Here is a 20091-nt window from a genome sequence, read left to right on the forward strand (position 1 = left end):
AGCTCAATGTGAGTTGGCCATGTGCATTCAGCCCAGAAACCAACCCTGTCCTGGGTTGCAGGTTGAGGGAGAGGATATTGCCCACTGCTCCACTCTGATAAGACCCCACCTGCATTCCTACGTCCACCTCTGCAGTCCCCAACACAATGAGACCATGGAACTGCTGAAGCAGATACGGAGCAGGCGACAAAGATGATCAAAGGGCTGGAGCACCTCTACCATGGGGACAGGCTGAAGGAGTTGGGAGAAGGCTTCAGGGATGCCTTAAGAGCTGCCTTTCAGTACCTGAAGGCAGCTACAGGAGAGCTGGGGAGGGACTTTTGACAAAGGCTGGGAGTGACAGAAGGAGGGGAAATGGCTTCAAACTGGAAGAAGCTGGATTTAGATTAGATATGAGGAGGAAATTCCTCCCTATGACAGTGTTGAGACACTGGACCAGACTGCCCAGGGAGGCTGTGGAGGCTCCAAGGCTGGCAGTGTTGAAAGCCAGGCTGGATGAGGCCCTGAGCAATCTGGTCTGGTAGAAGGTGTCCATGCCCAAGGCAGGGGGCGTGGAACTGGATGATCTTTAAGCTCCCTTCCAACCCAAAGCACTCGAGGATTCTCTGCCTCTTCCAACTTTCAAAAATAAAGTCACTTTGTACAGAGAGTCAGGAACCTGAACCATGACCTTGTCCTAAGGTCTGTTCCAATTTTGTTCACAATAGAGGTGCTTCAGCTGCAGCTTTGCATCTCTGGGCACCTACTCAGACTAGAAAAGCAACAGGAGCCCCTTCTCCTGGGGAAGCTGCAGTTAGTGTTCAGAGCTCATTCCCTTGGTTCCAACAATGATCCACAGTGAGTTGTTTGGGAAAAGGACAATACTATGGACACCATCTCAGGAGTCATGCAAAGGCAGCTGGAGCAGCAGGCAATTTTCACCACAAATGGATACAGAAAGTTAGCTAAAGAAAAATAATTTAGAAAGAAAAACCAAGCTTCATTTTCTGTCATTTTTCTTGTCTAGAAAAGAAATGTCTACACATGACAGATTTCTTCCGGACAAAATTGGCATCTAGAAAAAATCAGAGAAGCCAATAAAAGGCAAAGTTTAAATAACAGCACTCAAGTTTCTTTCAGTTGTGGTTAAAATTCTAACTTCTGTGGTTAGTATTTTCTGTTAGTCCTTTCTGTTCAGAGCAACACAGAATTGTGGGGGTTGGAAGGGACTTCCAGAGATCAGCCAGGGCAATCCCCTTGCCAAAGCAGCATCACCCAGGGCAGGGCACACAGGAATGCATGCAGATGGGGTTGGAAAACCTCCAGAGAAGGAGGCTGCACAACCTCTCCAGGCAGCCTGCTCCAAGCTCCAGCATCCGCACACCAAAGAAGTTTCTCCTCATGTTGAGGTGGAAGAGAAACTTGATTGATTTAGACACCTGAAAAGCAAAGCATTAGAAATTACTTTGTGTAGGACGTCTGTGCAGGCTGAGCAGGCAGCACTGAGCTGGCAGATGGAGTCCCTGTGCCTTGGCTGTGAGAAGAGAGCTGTTCAGGAGGAAGGCTGTAGCCCGGAACATGGCCCAGCTGTGCACTCCCTGCCACCAAGTAAGCACTGCTTTGAGGTTGCCCTGCATAAACCTGGGAAGGTAAAGAAAGGAATATTTAAAACAAAATAAAGAAAAGCTTGTGATTTAGGAGCTGACTTGAGAACTTAAGGACCACCTCTCAATCTTGTCTTGTTTTAGCACGATCCAACAGACTGTCTTCTGTTATGTGCTGCAGCAGAAAACAACCCCAGGTGTTCAAAGGACACAGCTCACATTCTACCCTTAGGCTCCAGTCTCAAAAAGGCCAAAGAATTCCCTGGAACTTTGTATTCCAAAGTTTAGTTCAGTGACTTTCACTAATGCTCACAAAGAGCTTCTGCTTCTGCCAGAACATGTGGACAGCTTTTAATCAAGTACCAAAGAGCAGCCCAGAGCAGAACACTTTATGAAGGCCAGATCCAGCAAGCAGAAGGGCTGAAGGATAGCCAACAACCCGGGTCTGTGTGTCAGAGGTACCTGAGCACTGCATGCAACTGCTGGCACTGCCACTGGGGAACTGGCAGAGCCCTGCCGGTGGAGCACCTGGGTACAATGACTCTTTGTTCACCAATATGGTTAGATGGTCATAATCCACTTTATTTCCGTGATACAGTGACTTATATGCACTCTAGCAAGAGGCTGCTCCACCAAGATTGGTTACAATCAGAGGGTACAGGGTTACTTGTAAGGCATGGATAGGTCAGTATACCATAACAATCTGAGGGTCAGCCTCGGGGGGCTGGCTAATCCCTGCCCACCTGCACTCCACCCCCTGCAGCTGCATGTAGGGGGAAGCCACCCTGTGCCTGGTATCTAGCTCCCAGGATGGACTCAAGGACATTCCCAGCACAGCTGCTCATGTTTATCATTTCTGTGTCCTCTGCTAACAAGAATTCTCCATCAGAGCCTTAAGGAAATGGCAGCTGAAAATAATGTCGAGTTTGACAGACAGCTAGGGGGAAAGCTTGCTAGGAGATCACAGAATCACAGAGTGCTAGGAGTTGGAAGGGACTTGCAGAGATCATCCAGGCCAACCCCTCTGTCAGAGCAGGGTCACCCAGGGCAGGGCACACAGAACACATCCAGATGGGTTTCGAAAGTATGCAGAGAAGGAGACTCCACAACCTCTCTGGGCAGCCTGCTCCAGGCCTCCGGCACCCTCACACCAAAGAAATGTCTCCTCATGTTGAGGAAGAACTTGCTGGGTTCCAGCTTGTGTACCCCTGTCCTGTCACTGGGCATCACTGAAAAGAGCCTGACACCTTCATCCTGACACCCACCCCTCAGATACTGAGAGACAGTGATCAGGTCCCCTCTCAGCCTTCTCTCCAGCCTAAACAGTCCCAGAGCTCTCAGCCTTTTTTCAGCACAGATATATTCCAGTCCCTTCCATCATCCTCATAGCCTCTACTGGACTCTCTCCAGCAGATCCCTGTCTCTCTTGGACTAGGGAGCCCAAAACTGGACACAGTATTGCAGGCGTGGTCTCAGCAGGGCAGAGCAGAGTGGGAGGAGAACTTCCCTAGCCCTCTTGAACACACTTTTCTTGATGCACCCCAGAATGCCACTGGTCCCTTGGCCACAAGGGCACATTGCTGGCCCATGCAGAACTTGATGTGCCAACCATATGCTCAATCAAGGCTCTGCTTTGGTTTACTGATTAATTACTTGGTTCAACACAAATGACTGGAAGCAATGACCAGATCCATGCACAACTGAATTGATAACAAGTTTATAGTGCACAGATCCTCTGTCTTGAGATCCCTGCATCTCAGGTGACACATTCTGAGCAGGCTTAGTGATATGGCAGCAGGATTTTAGAAGGTAGCAATTGCAACAAACCTTCTAACTTTGGAACTTTGTACTGACTAAATTTCCCTCCAGAATCCAATTGTCCTCTATAAGAATCCCCCATAAGGTGGGGTTGGGCTCTTCTGCTAGGCAACCAGCAACAGAACAAGGGGACACAGTCTCAGGCTGTGCCAGGGCAGGTTCAGACTGGATGTTAGGAGGAAATTCTTCCCAGAGAGAGTGATTGGCTTTGGAATTGGCTCCCTGCCCAGGGAGGTGGTGGAGTGGCTGTCCCTGGAGGTGCTCAAGACAAGCCTGGCTGGGGCACTCAGTGCCATGGTCTGGTTGACTGGCTAGGGCTGGGAGCTAGATTGGTCTGGATGAGCCTGGAGGTCTCTTCCAACCTGCTTGATTCCATGATTGATTTAAAATACTTGAGAAGATGTCAACATGGTTGCTCATGAGACATGAACAGAAATGCCTCAAGGGCACGACAGACACCCAGCTTCTTTTTAAAAGACACTGAAAATTTCATAGTGCACATTTGTAGGAAGCTGAAAGACCTAAATCTGCTTCAATGTTTCTACAGCACTGCCCAGGCACTAAGATGTTGGCTTCACTTTTTTTCTTCACTTGCTCAAAATCAAGTGCCTGTTGAAAAAACAGTTGGAAATGTTCTGTTTTCCACTCAAAGGGAAAAGATCACAGCAAGTGGCCACTAGAATGTGAGCAAGTGTCCACTACACCACGGAATTAACACCTAGCTGCTTACAAGGCCTTTAAAAATACCATGGCAGGCAAATAAACCAGAAGAACTCCTCAGAGTAACAATGATGCTGCCATGAAAGAATTACGGCAGGAGAAGAGCTCCTCAGAGCTTTCTAACTTCAGTCATTTCAGTGCTAAATAGTCCTAACTGATGTCACAGAAAACAAGCAGAAGGAAACACTGAAAGAAGAGGCTGATTCTAGGTTGGGCAGGGCATAATTTTAAGCAGGAATTGCAGTCCTTGGCCCACTGTGCACAGCTAGTCGCAGCTTTAAGGGTGGCATCTGAAGCTTTATGTGCAACTCAAAGCATAGGGTGGGTTTATTCCTTGACAAAAAGCAACTGAACAGAAAAGAACCAAAAGTGCGAGAACCTGCAAAAGGAGACTCCAAAGTAAACAAACTTTCTGTTTTAACAGTGCTCCTTTGGCTGAGATGACAGCTGAGCAGCACACAAGCACAGAGCAGCTCAGGGTGGAAGGCACCACAGAGGTAACAAAAGTTATAAAAAGATGTTTCCATCTCAGAGATGGGAACAGATGGGCAAGAATAAGAACCAAAACATGACTTGCAATCAGGGTGCTCCATCACACTTTATATATCAGGCTGGATTTTTGTGTACTGTAAAAAAGCATTTAGGCAGCTTGAGCTCACAGGGAAAAGTTCTCCTTACTAATTCCCAAGAAACCAACCCCAGCTTGACAACATCCATGGCTGCTGGGGGCTGCATACATACCTGAGAGCCAGAAGCACCAGCTGGCTGCAGGTAGTACTGTTGGTTCTGCAGCTTTGCATACATGGAGCACATCGGGTCTTCATTCATCAGTTTGTTATACAACGACAGAGCCTCCATTGCTTTAACGTTGAGCTCTGAGAGTTCTGAATGTTTCCTAGAAAAGAGAGTTTACAGCTCACTCTGCAACACAGAACAGACAACACAGGGCACTTCCATCTGATAAGCAACATATTCTTGCTGCCTGCAACATGAGGCCAGGCTGACAAGTGGTGCAAAACTACCAAGTATTACATGGCTGGGCTGAAAAACAACCTTTGGGGCTCCTCCCAGATTCACAGGGTTGGAAGGGACTTTAAAAGCCATCTATTTCCAACCCACTGCCATGGGCAGGGATGCCTTAAACTAGCTCAGGCTGCTCAAGGCCTCATCCAGCCTGGCCTTGTACACCTCCAGGGAGACCTCTCTGAGCAACCTGTTCCAGTGTCTCCTCATCCTCACTGTCAAGAATTTCTTCCTTATCTTCAGTCTAAATCCACCCTCCTCAAGTGTCTCTCCATCATCCCTTATCCTGGCACTCCCAGCCCTTGTCAAAAGTCCCTCCCCAGCTCTCCTGTAGCCCCTTCAGGTACCGGAAGGCTGCTCTAAGGTCTCCCTGAAGCCTTCTCTTTTCCAGGCTGAATATCTCCAACTCTCCCTGCCTGTCCCCATAAGGGAGGTTCTCTAGCCCTCTGATCGTCTTCTGGTCACCTCTGGACCTGCTCTAGCCCAGAGCTGGATGCAGTGGTGCAGGTGGTGTTTCATGAGAGCATCTCCCAAAGAGCAGCCCACTTTTCTTTGCCAGTATTCACAGAGACAATTCAGAAATCACCAAGCACCAACACTGCTAGTTCAACACACAGGATGTTTTTTACCTATCTATATCTTCCAACTTCTCATCTATGAGAGGTCCCATCTGGTGGCATATTGCTAGAACACAAAGACATAAAACAGATCAGAGTAATAAAGATTCCCATGCTGCACAGTCAGAAGGCAGCCTCAAAAAAAAACACACTCTATATAGAGATGTGTAAATGCCAGCCCAAAGGGTCTGAAAATCATTTCTGCCATCTGTGTGCCAAAAGGGTTCTGGTGACAGAGGTGGTGTTATGGCAAATTGAAGAAATCCACAGAAGTGTTCAGTAGTGTTGCAGCTTCAAAATAAAATCAAAATGCAGCTAACCAAAACACATTTGAGATGCAGAGTGTAGAGCTAGAACTATTTCGTGTATGGAAGTTCAGGTGGCCTCTTCTGCCCGGAAGGAAATGTGCCACCTTCATCACATGCTCAGCTAGGGTGACTACAACAAGGCTGACAGCATGGCAAGGGAAAACAGGCTGAAAGGATTCAAACCTCCTGCAGGTCAGAGGCACTAAGACCCACTGCTCCTCACTGTAATCCTCATTTGGAAAAGGCCACTGCAAACCTCTAACTCATGCAAACATCTCCAAAGCTTAGCAGAAGTAAGCTGGAAATGCACCCTGTCAGCTTTCAGCTGATGGAGCTGCCAAGCAAATCACAGTTAACTGGCAGAGATTTTGTCACATGCAACATGGACAGACAAGGCATCTGGGAAGGGATGCTGCAGTCCAACCCTGCTCCAGAATCTAGAGTGTGCTACTCAGTCAAGCAATGAACTGTTTACTAACCAAGAGATGTGTTTATCTCTAGAGCTACTCAACATTCAGAAAGGAGAAAAACAAAGATTCAAGCAACAAAGCTGATCTAAATGCATTACAGGCAGCTCTGGAACACTGTCATCTTCCACATTTCCCAGTGAGAGATGGAGAAGGCCCTGAAAGCCTCAAGGCCATGGTGGGTGAAAGGCATTAGTGATATATTCCTTGATAGCATTTCCAAGTGAGAGAGGAGTCATATCAAAGGCAAGTTCTTAAAGTCCAGCTCTGTCTGAACTGTCACCTTAAGGCCACCTTCTGTCTCCTCAACCAGCTAATTAAGAAGTTTATTTTCTTCTTTTCCAAAGATCCTTTCCAAAAATTCTGGTGCATCCATCAACCCAAGCAGAATCAGAATGGTTTGAGTTGGAAGAGACCTGAAAGCTCATCTAGTCCCTGCCACGGGCAGGGACGTCTCCAACTAGACCAGGTTGTTCAAGGGGCCCATCCAGCCTGGCTTTCAAAACTGTCAGCCTTGGAGCCTCCACAACTTCTCTGGGCAACCTCACCACCCTCATGGAGAAAAGTTTCTCCTCATGTCAATCTCAATCCACCTTTTTCCAGTTTGAAGCCACCACCTCTTGTCCTGTCCCTTCATGCCTTTGTCAGAAGTCACTCCCCAGCTCTCAGGTACTGGAAGGCTGCTCTAAGGTCTACCAAAGCCTTCTCTTCTCCAGGCTGAACAGGCCCAACCCTCTCAGCCTGTCCCCATGGCGGAGGTGCTCTGATCACCTTTGTGGCCTGCTCTGGACCCACTCCAGCAGCTGGGTCTAGACTGATCTGTAACATATGTTTGCAGAGGTGGTTTGAAAAACCGGAGCCTGAAGGACCAGACTGAAATCACTTGTAAATACTGAAGTGAGGTGGAAGTGAAAGCCCACAGATATAGCCAGGTAGGGTTGGGCTCTTCTGCCAGGCAGCCAGCAACAGAACAAGGAGACACAGTCTCAAGCTGTGCCAGGGCAGGTTCAGGCTGGATGTTGGGAGGAAGTTGTTGGCAGAGAGAGTGATTGGCATTGGAATGGGCTGCCCAGGGAGGTGGTGAAGTCACCATGCCTGGAGGTGTTCAAGAACAGACTGGATGAGGCACTTAGTGCCATGGTCTGGTTAGGGCTGGGTGATAGGTCGGGCTGAATGAGCTTGGAGGTCTCTTCCAACCTGCTTGATTCTATGATTCTATTCTGAGCCTCAGCAGTACTTCTGCTTCCTCTCACAGAATCCTCCTTACACTCCTGTTGCAACTTATGCTGTGCTACTCTAGGAAGGAGGAAAAGAAAGGATGAGTAAGGTTGAATTAGGTATTCTTGGCCCTTGAAAAGGGAAAGACAGTGGAATATATTTCTCTTGAGAGAGGATTTGGCTTGTTTTAAGCTAAAACTTTGGTCTCTTAGATGTGGGAAAAAGAAAGAGAGAAGAAAATTACAAATCAGGCCCTTTGGTCACGCATGCTGGTGGTGCACATATGAAGCTCAAGCAGTTGCAGCCCACTGCCAATTTGTCTTGATGGAAGTAATCGCTGGTGATTCCTACTAGTGGGAAACAATAACAAAAAAAAGCCTCATGAGATTGTCTTACCCTCAAGATGAAGCAGCTCTGGGACATCTGGCTGGTCATCTGATGGATCTGCGCTTTGTAACATCTGCAAGAGCTGGTCCATTTTATCCTGGAACAAAAATCATGCAATCAGAGCATGTCTGGAGGAGAGAATTAACCCTTCCAGGACAGCAATTTACAGCAGCCATTTGGATCCCTGGGACTTGGAAATTATATAGATTAACAATATCTAAGTCTAAAATACATGTTGCCTTGGAGGAGTAAAGATGCTTGAACAAGGAAAGCCAATCAGCAGTAACAAGTGGAACATGCAGAATACTCTGTTATTCCTAGAAGTCCTTCTAAAAGGTCCTCTGAGCAGTTTCTTCTTCCCCACTCCAGTTATGGCACAAGCAGTGCCACCACCTAGTGGATTTAGTGGCAATGTTGTGACAGAATATGCAGAGAGCTTTGAAAAGAATCACAGAATTGTGGAGGTTGGAAGGGACCTCCAGAGATCATCCAGTCCAACCCCCCTGCATCACCCAGGGCAGGTCACACAGGAACACGTTCAGATAGGTTTGGAAAGTCTGCAGAGAAAGAGACTCCACACTCTCTCTGGTCAGCCTGCTCCAGGCCTCCAACAAACTCTCACACCAAAGAAGTGTCTCCTCATGTCAAAGTGGAACCTCCTGGGCTCCAGCTTGTACCCACTGTTCCTTGTCCTATCACTGGGCACCACTAAAAAGATCCTGGCCCCTTCACCTTGACACCCACCCCTCAGACATTCTTAAGGTGCCCTCTCAGCCTTCTCCTCTCCAGACTAAACAGCACCAGGCCCTCTCAGACTTTCTTCACATCAGTCTCTTCATCATCTTCATAGCCTCCTTTGGACTCTCTCCAGCAGATCCCTGACTCTTTTGAACTGGGGAAATGAAAACTAAGACATGGGCACTAAATCCACTGAAAACAATGCTGGATTTTTTAAGTCCGTGAAGCCTGTCAGCACGTGAGCAAGGGCATTGCTGACACACACAGAATGAGGTTTTACAGATGATGTTTGGAGGGGTTGCATAGCTGCCTTCAGAGTAAATCGCCCTTGTTTAATACCAGTTTAAGGGCAATCTATAAAAACACCAAAGGGCATTGGTTTTTATTTCAAAGACCAGTGGCAGAAGCCTAGCTGAGAAAGAAATGGAAGGTAGTGAGAGAAAAGGGAAAATTCTGAAGAGAATTCTAAGCCCTATGGGAAGCAGAGGAAAAACTTACAACAAATAGGAAGAGAAAAACCAAACAATTAAGAAGGTGGCTGGGCTGAGAGTTCCTGGGCACTCTGCAGAGTCACTGCCCTCAGGCTGAGTGGCTCTTCCTAAAGACCTCTTACAGAGCAACACAAAGCTCAGAGTTTTCAAAGGAAAGACAGCTCTCATGCCAGGGCAAGGCAGTGAGAACTATATTGGAAAGAAGCGCTCAAGATGGGTACCTCTGAGGTATCCTGAAGTACTTAAAGCAAAATCTGAACGCGAATGTGTCACTCTACACCAAGCTTCTAGAGTGGAAGTGAGCAGCTGCAGAACCCTGGAGAAAGCCCCTCAAAGGAATGCAGATTCCAAATTCAGTTTCAGAAATCACAGAATGACTCAGATTGGAAGGGACTTCAGAGGGACTTCAAGATCACCTACTCCAACCTCCCTGAAATGGGCAGGGACACCTTGCAACTACACTTGGTTTTCCAAGGCCTCATTCAACCTGGCCTTGAACACCCCCAGAAGGGAGCATCCACAACCTCCCTAGGCAGCCCATTCCCAGTCTCACTACCCTTACACTGAAGAACTTCTTCCTCAGCTCCAGTCCAGCCCTACTCTCCATCAACTTCAAACCATTCCCCCTTGGCCTGTCTCTAGAAACCCTCATGCAAAGTCAACTCTGCAGCCTTCCTGTAGGGTCCTTTCAGGTACTGGAAGGCAGTTAGAAGGTGCCCCCTGGAGTCTCCTTAAGCATTTCAAGATGCAGGACAAAATGAGAACACTGCAGCTTAGTTGAGTCAGGTCCACTTTTCCTTCCCATTCCCCTTTGATTATGTTCCCCTGATATTTCAAATTGGTTTAGAAGTGGAGGTGAAAGGGCTAAACTCCAGATGATGCAAAGGTACCAGCAGCTGAAATAAGTAGGCTCATTGTGGAAGAATTTCTCACCAGTCGAGGACATAAAGTCATAAACATGGGTAACTGGCGCTGAGAACGTCCTTGGTTCCCAGCGAGGCTAGGAAATCAAGATGTAAACAACTGAGCACCCCACACACAGCTGCAGTGGGCAGAGACTAGATAACCAAGGGGGCTGGAGTGGGTGGTCTAGGAGGCTGACCCTTAGAATGTTGTGATAAGTTAACCTGTGCACACCTTACATGTAACTCTGGACCCTCTGACTGTAACCAATCTTAAGCTGAGCACACCTCTTGCTAGAACGCATATAAGTCACTGTATCACGGAAATAAAGGGGATTTGACCATCTAACCATATTGGTGAACAAAGAGTCATCTTCCCATAGCGCTCCACCGAACGTGTTCCCCAACAGCTCATCAGGCTTACTTCATCAATATAAACTGGCTCAGGTTCAGGTTCTATTGTCTCCACTTGTACTTCATCACTGAACTGCACCGTTTTCTTCTCAGCTTTCACTGTAAGATAAAGGGGCAAGTTTTAATTTTACCCAACCCAAACCAAAAAAGGAGATAGATGTTACACAGTCAGCCTGATGCCTAAGGGCTCTGCATCTGAAACATCTACTATGAGAACCCAAAGGAAAAATAATTAGAAGAACTCTGATTTGGTGACAGGTGAAGGCCAAAATATCTGCCCAGCAGGAAACGATTTCCTTAAACAGTTAGAAGTGCATCAAGAGGGACCAGTCCACACAAAGCCAACAGAACAGATTTTAGCAAGCAAATGGAATGTCTTGATCATGGTGCCCCTGCACATAGCACACTTCAATAACCAGGAAAACAAGGAGAGGGACAGGGTTTGGAAGCAATGGGGCTGCTGAGTCGGGTTTAACAGAAAACCAGTGAGAGCAGCTCTGACAAACCAGAGCCCTCTGTTCTGCAAAGTACAGAACCTAAAGTTCTCAAATGTTGCTTCTTTCCCTCCTTCACAGAATCACAGAACCTCTAAGGTTGGAAAAGACTTATTGAATCCAACCGCAGCCCAACTACCATGACCACTAAACTCAATTCTGAAGCGCCACAGCTACAGGTTCTTCAACACCTCCAGGGATGGTGACTCTGCCACCTCCCTGGGCAGTCTGTCCCAACCCCTCACCACTCTTTCAGGAAAGAAATTGCTCCTACTTTCCATTCTAAACCTCCCCTGGCACAACAAGTAGCATCTGCAAAAGCATCTCACTCCTCAGTCACAGAACAACAACAGCCAAGCTGACCAGTGCTACTCTTAATACACTCCTCTTACCAGCTAGTCTGAACAGAGAGCAGATGACTACTACACATGGGATCAGCTCCCAAGACGTTGGTCTGGCACAGCCATTAGATTTACAGCCATGGGCTATAGGCCCTCCAGGCCCTGTCTAATCAGCCTGTCTGTATTTCAGGTGGCTGCCATAAAGAGGTGCAAGAAGCACGCAGCAAGCAGCCCTCCTGCCGTTACGCACACAACTGCCCAGCAGCATTCTGCAACTGTCTGCACTCCCGCTCCTGACTGCCCAGGGGCCTTCAGTTTTCCCTCCATCACGAAAAAGGCAGTTTGGGAAAAACCTGCTGCTGCCTACATTTACCTAGGTGCGGGTGGAGCTGTCAAATGAGGCTCAGAGAAGCTACTGCCAAAGCCAGAAGTAGATGGCAAAATATTTTTCAGCAGATGCCAGCTTGGCAACTTTGGCTTGACACATAGAGGTTTTAGACCTGTACAGTGCTGCCATGACCTAAAGAAAAACAGGAAGACCTCCAAAGTGTCAGGAAAATCAGTTAACATTCAACCTTGATCTCCACATGGACCACAAGATGTGCCACAATCAAACACAAAGCCTCTTGCAAGAGTCAACCACTGTGACCACTTCAGAATGAACCAGGTCACTGCATGCTGAAGTGATGCTGTTGGCCAAGAAGCCACTTTCTGGCACACTGCCATTTGTAGCTACTTTTGCTTTCTCCAAGAGACTGTAAATGACCAGATGCAGACATTAGCACCTCATGCATGCATTGGACTTTCCATTTAGGTACAGCTGTAGGTGAGGGTAGCAGCAAACAATCACTGAGGCTTAAAGAGTACTTTTAGAACAAATACTAAGGTCTCAAACTTGTTCTGGGACTGTTGGTTTGTTTGCTTTCTCCTCACAGAATAGTGTTAGATTTAATGGTGTTAACAGCAAAGGCTTATGATCTGGAGTTATTAACTTGCCACTGAACTCTACCATCAAGGAAATGAAGGCGGGAAAATAAATCACTACACCAATATCCCTTGGGGCACATGGCAAGCTCAACACACACACATAAATGTGATGTTACTTACTCATTTCCGGCTCGGCAGAAAGATCAGCTGTTACAAAATTTGATGGGAACAATCCTACTCCCTGATGAGTTTCACCTTTCCACCAATTAGGATCACTAAAGATAAAAAATAAATTAAAACCTTCATATGTCAAAAAAATCTGAGAGTCAAATGGAATTCTCCTAGGAACTACACAGTACAGGAACTGATACTCACAGGATCACAGAACTGTCAGGGTTTTAAGGGACCTCCAGTACCAACCCCCCCTGCCATGGGCAGGGACACCTCACACTAGATCAGATTGCTCAGAGGCACATCCAGCCTGGCCTTAAAAATTTCCAGCAATGAGGCTTCCACCACCTCCCGGGGCAACATGTGCCAGTGTCTCACCACCCTCACGGGGAAGAACTTCTTCCTAACATCCAGTCTGAATCTATCCACTTCTAGTTTTGCTCCATTCCTCCCAGTCCTATCACTACCCAACACCCTAAAAAGTCCCTCCCCAGCTTTTTGTAGCCCACTTCAGATATTGGAAGGCCACAAGAACGTCTCCTGGGAGCCTTCCCCTCTCCAGACTGAACAGCCCCAACTCTCTCAGCCTGTTCTCATAGCAGAGTAGCTCCAGCCCGCCGAGCATCCTCATGGCCTTCTCTAGACACATTCCAGAACCTCTAGATCATTCTTGTAATTGGGGCTCCAGAGCTGGGCACAGTGCCCCAGATGGGGTCTCAGCAGAGTGAAGCAGAGAGGCAGAATCCCCTTCTTTGCCCTGCTGCCCACTCTGCTCTTGCTGCAGTCCAGGCTCTGGTTGGTTCTCTGGGCTGCAAGTGCACACTGATGGCTCATGTTGAGCTTCTCATCCAGCAGCACCCCCAGGTCCCTCTTCCCAAGGCTGATCTCAAGCCAGGCACTGCTCAGCCTACATTGGTGCCTGGGATTGCTCTGATCCAGCTGCAGGACCTTGCACTTGGTCTTGCTGAACCTCATAAGACTGGCTTGTGCCCAGCTCTGCAGCCTGTCCAGGTCCCTCTGGATGGATCCTTCCCTCTTGCTGTCAGCCACACTACACAGCTTGGTGTTGGTGAACTTGCTGAGGGTTCCTTGATGCCACTGTCCATGTTACTGATGATGCTGAACAAGACTGGTCCCAGTACTGATCCTTGAGGGACTCCACTTGTCACTGCCCCCACTTGGACATGGACCCACTGACAGATACTCTTTGGGTGCAGCCACCAAGCCAGTTCTTTATCCACTGAGTTGCCTATCCATCAATCCCATGTTTTACCAGCTTGGAGACCTGGATGTGTGAGGGACAGTGTCAAAGGCTTTGCTCAGGCCAAGGCAGATGACGTCAGTTGCTCATCTCTCGCCTACTGATCTTGTGACATGGTCACAGAAGGCCACCAGGTTTGTCAGGCAGGATTTGCCCTCAGTGAAGATGTGTTGGTTGTACTAAATCACCTCTTTGTTGTTCTTCTGTCTCTGCAGTGCCACCAGGAGGATCTGCTCCATGATCTTAGCAGGTGGAGGTGAGCCTGACTGGCCTGTAGCTCCCTGGATCGTCCTTCTTTTCCTTGTTGACAGTGGAGGTTAGGGTTCCCCTTATCCAGTCAGTGGGGACTGCCCCAGCCTGACATGGATTTTGAAATATAATAGAGAGCAGTTTAGTGACCTCGTCTGCCAGTTCCCTCGGCACCCATGGGTGTATCCTGTGTCAGGTCTCATGGACTTTAACACTTTCAGGTTCATCAGATGGTCACAGACCTGCCCTTCGCTCACCTCTGTGACATTGGGAGTGTGGCTGCAGCCCTTGCCAGTGAAGACTGAGGTAAAGAAATCGTTGAGAATCTCAGCCTTCTCCATGTCACTTGTCACCAGTTCTCCCCTTTACTTTCTGAGGGAGACCACACTTTCCCTAGTCTTCCTTTTGCCTTTAATGCACCTATAGAAACTTTAGCTGTTCCACTTCATCTCCCTGGCTGGATTTAATCCTAACTGAGCTTTGACTTTTCTAAGCAGGTCTCTTGCTGCTTGGGCAGCTTCCTTATATAACCCCATTCTAGCTGTCATTTCTTCCAGTCCTTGAAGAGTTTCTTTTTGTGCACATAAGCACAACCTGTACAGACACAGCTTCACGCAACAAGCTTTAAGTATGTAAAAAAACTTGGTATGTAAAAAAAATAAATCACTAAATAAAATATTGAATGTGTAAATAGATCTTACTGACACTGTATTGTACTGTCTGCTTCTACAAGGAAGAGATCACACAATGGACTAAGTTGGAAGGGACCTCAGAGATCATCTACTCCAGAACACCTTCCACTAGTCCAGGCTGCTCAAGGCCTCATCCAACGTGGCCTTGAACACCTCCAGGCAAGGGGCATCCACAACCTCTCTGGGAAACCTGTTCCAGCATCTCACCACCCCTCGCATTGAAGAACTTCTTCCTCAGCTCCAGTTCAAACCTGCTCTGTCTCAGCTTCAAACCATTCCCCTTGGCCTGTCTCTAGACACCCTCAGCAAGTCTCTCTGCAGCTTTCCTGCAGGATCCCTTCAGCTACTGGCAGGCAGCTCTAAGGCCCCCTGAGATCTTCTCTTCTCCAGGCTGAACACTCCCAGCTCCCTCAGCCTGTCCTCACAGCAGAGCTTCTCCAGCCCTTGGATCATCTTTGTGGCTTCCTCTGGCCTCACTCGAGCAGCTCTGTGTCCTTCTTATGCTGCGGCCAGCAGAACAGGAAGCAGGATTGGAGGTGAGGTCTGAGCAGAGCAGAGCCAAGGGGCAGAATCCCTTCTCTTACCCTGATGCCCACACTACTCTGCTGTGTCCCAGCACACAGCTGCCTGCTGAGCTGCATGAAGGCACTGCTGGCTCCTGGGGAAGCTGCTGAGCTACCAACACCCCAAAGTCTCTTTCTTCAGACATGACAATTATCTTAGCTTTTGACATGACTTTTCTCTGCAGTCTAACAGGCCTCTAGTAGACACTCTCTAAAACTTACCTGTCATCAAGGATAGTTATGAGCTCTCCTGCTTTAAAGGTCAGCTCGTTATCTTCGGCAGCCTCAAAGTCATAGATGGCACGAACCTTCCTGCCTTCATGCTTGTGATTGGTGAGCAGGCTTGAGGTGCTTGGGTACAGACTGGAAAGAGCTGTTTGCTGCTGCCTTTGCTCTTTCAGCGACAGTTCAATAGCTGTGAAAGAAGAGTAACTCACATGAGCACTTCCTAGAGAAAGGGGCTGAACCACAGGACAATTTAACTGCAGCAGCAGCAGCAACTTCTGCCTTTTACCTAGAAAAAACAGCAGGAAACAGCTAGAGAGCACAGCTCTGCCCAGTTACTGCTGCTCCCCATGGGCAGCATAACTGAACAGCACATGCAGCCCCATGGGATACCACACTGCAGCCATCCATTCGTTGGGCCATGATTGCTATTACCCTGAGCTGCTCTAGCCACATCCCCACTACACTGACATGATGCTGAACTTTTGCAGAACCTCTGGTGGTCATCTTCTCCAAAACTCTGTTCAAGCTGGATCCCCTCAAGCTGGCTGCCAAGGACTGTGTACCCATGGCTTTTATGTATCTCCAAGGATGGAGACTTCACAACCTCCCTGGACAACCTGTGCCAGTGCTCAGTCACCCTCACGGTAAAAAACTGCCTCATTAATTCATAATTAAGAGAAAGATTTTTGCTTAGACAAGGAAAATTTTATCCATTTGTCTCTCCCCATCTTTCCTTGAATAATTTTACTTCTCTTGGTCATTCTCAATTAAATTTGACTGAGCAGAAAGGTTTCACTCCTATTCCACTTGTGGTAGTTTGAAACTAACACTCTGGCCTAGTGCTAAACTATAAACAAGAAACAGCGAAATTCCAGAGACATGGAGTAGAAAAATAGTAAAAGGTAAATAAAACAGGGGACTGGATAGGAAAGAACAATATCAGGTAAGTCTCTATCCTTCCATTCGCCTGCTGATCAGGATTTAGTTTGCTGCACAAACTGCTCTTTCCTCCTCTCCTCTTCTCTTCTCTCCGGCTGCTGGCTAATGCCTGTGCATAGCCACACTGTCCTTGGCTGAGGCTCTTGTTATGGCTAAGCACACTGCAGCAGTGGGGACTTCTCTGGTATCTCTCTTTCCTCCTGTTGCAGTTTGAGGCCATGAGCAACCCAGGACCGGACAACAGGACTGACTTTAACTCCTTTTAGAGAGTAAGAATGAAAACACCGCACACTGGTTGGAAGTTTAAAGAGAGATTCTATTTACTAGAGCATATATGCCAAAGGCAATCAGGTAGAATGAACATATCCACAGGCTAAGCCAAATCCACTGGACTAAATCCATCTAGAATGCCTTCACCTGTTCCACCCTCAGCAGGCTGACAGTAGGCCAGAACTGCACCCGCACCTTAGGCCTATAAGGTCTCAGCAGGCCACACGACACAGCTCAATATTCTCTTCCAGCTAGAGCCATCTCCCCACACAGATCATGAGGTAAGGAAGGCTCTGCCCAGAGAGAAAGAGTGAGGGGAGAAGAGGCAGGGAGGGAAGGAGCCTGAGATGGGCCAGGCGCTGCCTGATGAGCTGAGATATCGGACAGAGGAATGGAGTAACAATGCCACAGTATCCTGGGGTGCCTAGATCTGGCCCCTGGGGCGCACAGATCCCTCCCCTGGGATGCACAGATCCATTCCCTGGGACAGGGCTTGGTCCCTGCAGCTGTCTTCGGGGAACCTGGGACCCCTCCAACTACAACAGTCCCTTAGACAGGGGCAGGAGGGGAAGTGTTTTACTCCTCCCTTGTCCAGGGCCCCTCTGTATTGTTTCTGAATTGTAAATGTATGTGAAGAGATTCTGCACATATTCATTGCATTTTATACTGCCAGACTGCAGCTTGCATTTGTAAGTACAGCCCCATTTTGTTTCCAAACCTTCTGAGCTAGTCTGGTAATTTGTTTTGGGGGTAAGTTTAACCCACCACAATGCTCCTCCATGTTTATGAAAAAATGATTATGTTTAAGAAGGGACAAAGTAGGACGCAAAACCCATTTGGAAGGCCACTTGAATACCAAGTTCAGTTTTGGGGTCCTCGTTCCAAGAGAACAAACATTAGAGAACCTACCCCTTTAAAAGCAGATTTTGGTGGGACAGTTATTGAAGAAACTATTAGTAAAATGCACGGAGGGGTTGCTGATGTTTGAAATAAGTCAATGTTTACTAGACAATAGCTAACCAACAACACATTCTACCAGCGACAGAAACTGTAAGCATCCACAACTGCCAGTGCAAGAACTTCCCTCACGTTGTCAACAGGCTTTGGCATAACTTTATAGCCCAAAGCCATAGTATTCATGGAATCACAAAGCCAGAGCAAGGAAGACTCCACAACCTCTCTGGGCAGCCTGCTCCAGGCCTCCAGCACCCTCACACCAAAGAAATGTCTCCTCCTGTTGAGGTGGAACCTCCTGGGTTCCAGTTTGTACCCACTGCTCCTTGTCCTATCCCTGGGTAGCACCAAACAGAGCCTGGCACCTTCATCTTGACCCCCACCCCTCAGCTATTGAGAGACACTGATCATATTCCTCTCAGCCTTCTCCTCTCCAGACTAACCAACCCTGAAGCTCTCAGCCTTTCTTTACAGCAGAGCTGTTCCAGTCCCTTCAGCATCCTCCTAGCTCTCTGTTGGACTCTCTCCAGCAGGTCCGTGTCTCTCTTGAGATACTGGCCACAGTATTGCAGGTGCGGTCTCAGCAGGGCAAAGTAAAGAGGCAGGAGAACTTCCCTAGCCCTGATGGTCACACTTTTCTTGATGCACTCCAGGATGCCACTGGCCCCTTGGCTACAAGGGCACATTACTGGTCCATGGAGAACTCAGTATATAAAAGGGCTTTACGTTGCTGGAGTTTCACCTCAAAAACCCACAACTGACCTTTAAATATACTTGGGTACAACAGTAAATCAAAAGAAAGCTTCTGTTTTGCTCACTGGGCCCACAGGGTGACATGTAATAGCCACTTATCCTTACAAGATACCCTTAAAGGATACCAGGGATAGCAGGCAGCACTCAAAGGAGTATAATGTTCAAGTAAAAGATCCCAAATCTTTGCATAACACTCATGCTGTAATCCTTCTTTTCTCCTTTCACAAGTGTTTAAATTGCAATGAATGTGCTTCACTTGCTGCAAGAGGGAAAATCCAAGAACAGAACTCAGATCAAACACATCCAGAGTGCAGCAAGTCCTTAACGGGGGAACTTTTTTACTGTAGTCTTTCACTCTGGTGAGGAGAAACAAGTAAACAAAGAGGAGTTCTTCCTATTTTTTTTCACTTGTCCACAGTTTTAATATCCAACCCTCCAGGAAGTGCACAAAAAGAAAGGAACAGAAAGGATTACCACAACCCTCAAACACAGCAGGATTGTGGAGGAAGGAGGGGAAGGACTTGTTCTCCTGCTTTACTTACTATTGCCCAATGTGCTCCTTAGGTCAGCAAATACAGCACTCACCTTTAGCTAAATCCTCCTCTTCCTTTTTGTTGGCCACTGTACCAGGATCTTTGGCAATCAGAGCTGGACTTGCTTTTGCCTGTTCTGCAGCCTAGGCAGAAGTGAAGATGTAAAAATGAATTCAACAACAAACTGGCAGCACACAAAGTTTGCCATCTGGATCTGTATTCATCTGCAACATAAACATCTAAAGTACATCAGAGCACCCTGCATCACGGCATCCTGGCCTGGATCAGCAACAGTGACCAGCAGGACCAGGGGACTGATTGCTCCCCTGGACTCAGCACTTGGGAGGCCACATCTTGAGTACTGGCTTCACTTTAGCGGCCCTCACTCCAAGAAAGGCATTGAGGTGCTGGAGCAGGTGCAGAGAAGGGCAGCAAAGCTGGTGAAGGGTTGAGGAGCAGCAGGGTTGATTAGTCTGGAGACCACCTTGTTCTCCACAGCTCTCTGAAAGGACATCAGAGCCAGGTGGTGGGTTGGTCTCTTCCCCCAGTAACAAGTGATAGGATCAGAGGAAATGGCCTCAAGTTGCACCAGAGGAGATTTACGTTGGTTATGAAAAGAATCTTCTTCACTGAAAAGGTTCTCAACCATTGGAACAGGCTGCCCAGGAAGGTGCTTGAATCCCCATGCCTGGAGGTGTTTCCAAGAGGCTGAGTGCCACAGGTTAGCACCAGCCTTGGCAGAGTTGAAGAATGTTTCAGGGAATCATAAACCACCTAGCTCCAGCCCCCCACCCCCATGGGCAAGAAGTATTCCAGTAGAGACTCAGTGACCTTAAAGGTCTTTTCCAATCAAAATGATTTTGTGAGTCGACTGTCAAAGGAAAGCTTCACTGAGACAAGAGAGATTTAATTTTGTTTGCTAAACACATTCTAGAACTCAAGGCTCCAAACTGCAAAATACAGAACTGAGTATGACCAAAAGAATCAATAACTGAGATACCCTCTAGGAACAACCCAACATGGAACATAC

The 20091-nt window shown here is 47.7% G+C and overlaps 1 protein-coding gene across 1 annotated transcript in view; it reads right to left on the bottom strand.

The window, feature by feature from the left end:
- The window catches only part of STAM (signal transducing adaptor molecule), a 50120-nt gene that overhangs the window by 3951 nt on the left and 26078 nt on the right, over positions 1-20091 (bottom strand). Inside the window, exons 6-13 of the mRNA XM_064162286.1 lie at positions 19114-19204; positions 15607-15799; positions 12629-12723; positions 10697-10785; positions 8151-8238; positions 5774-5828; positions 4863-5016; positions 1445-1620 (exon numbers count right to left, since the gene is read on the bottom strand). Of these exons, the coding sequence (XP_064018356.1) occupies positions 1445-1620; positions 4863-5016; positions 5774-5828; positions 8151-8238; positions 10697-10785; positions 12629-12723; positions 15607-15799; positions 19114-19204 (941 nt within the window). The remainder of the gene's footprint in view (positions 1-1444; positions 1621-4862; positions 5017-5773; positions 5829-8150; positions 8239-10696; positions 10786-12628; positions 12724-15606; positions 15800-19113; positions 19205-20091) is intronic.

The sequence above is a fragment of the Pogoniulus pusillus genome, chromosome 23 (assembly GCF_015220805.1).
Source record: "Pogoniulus pusillus isolate bPogPus1 chromosome 23, bPogPus1.pri, whole genome shotgun sequence".
Classification (NCBI taxonomy): domain Eukaryota; kingdom Metazoa; phylum Chordata; class Aves; order Piciformes; family Lybiidae; genus Pogoniulus; species Pogoniulus pusillus.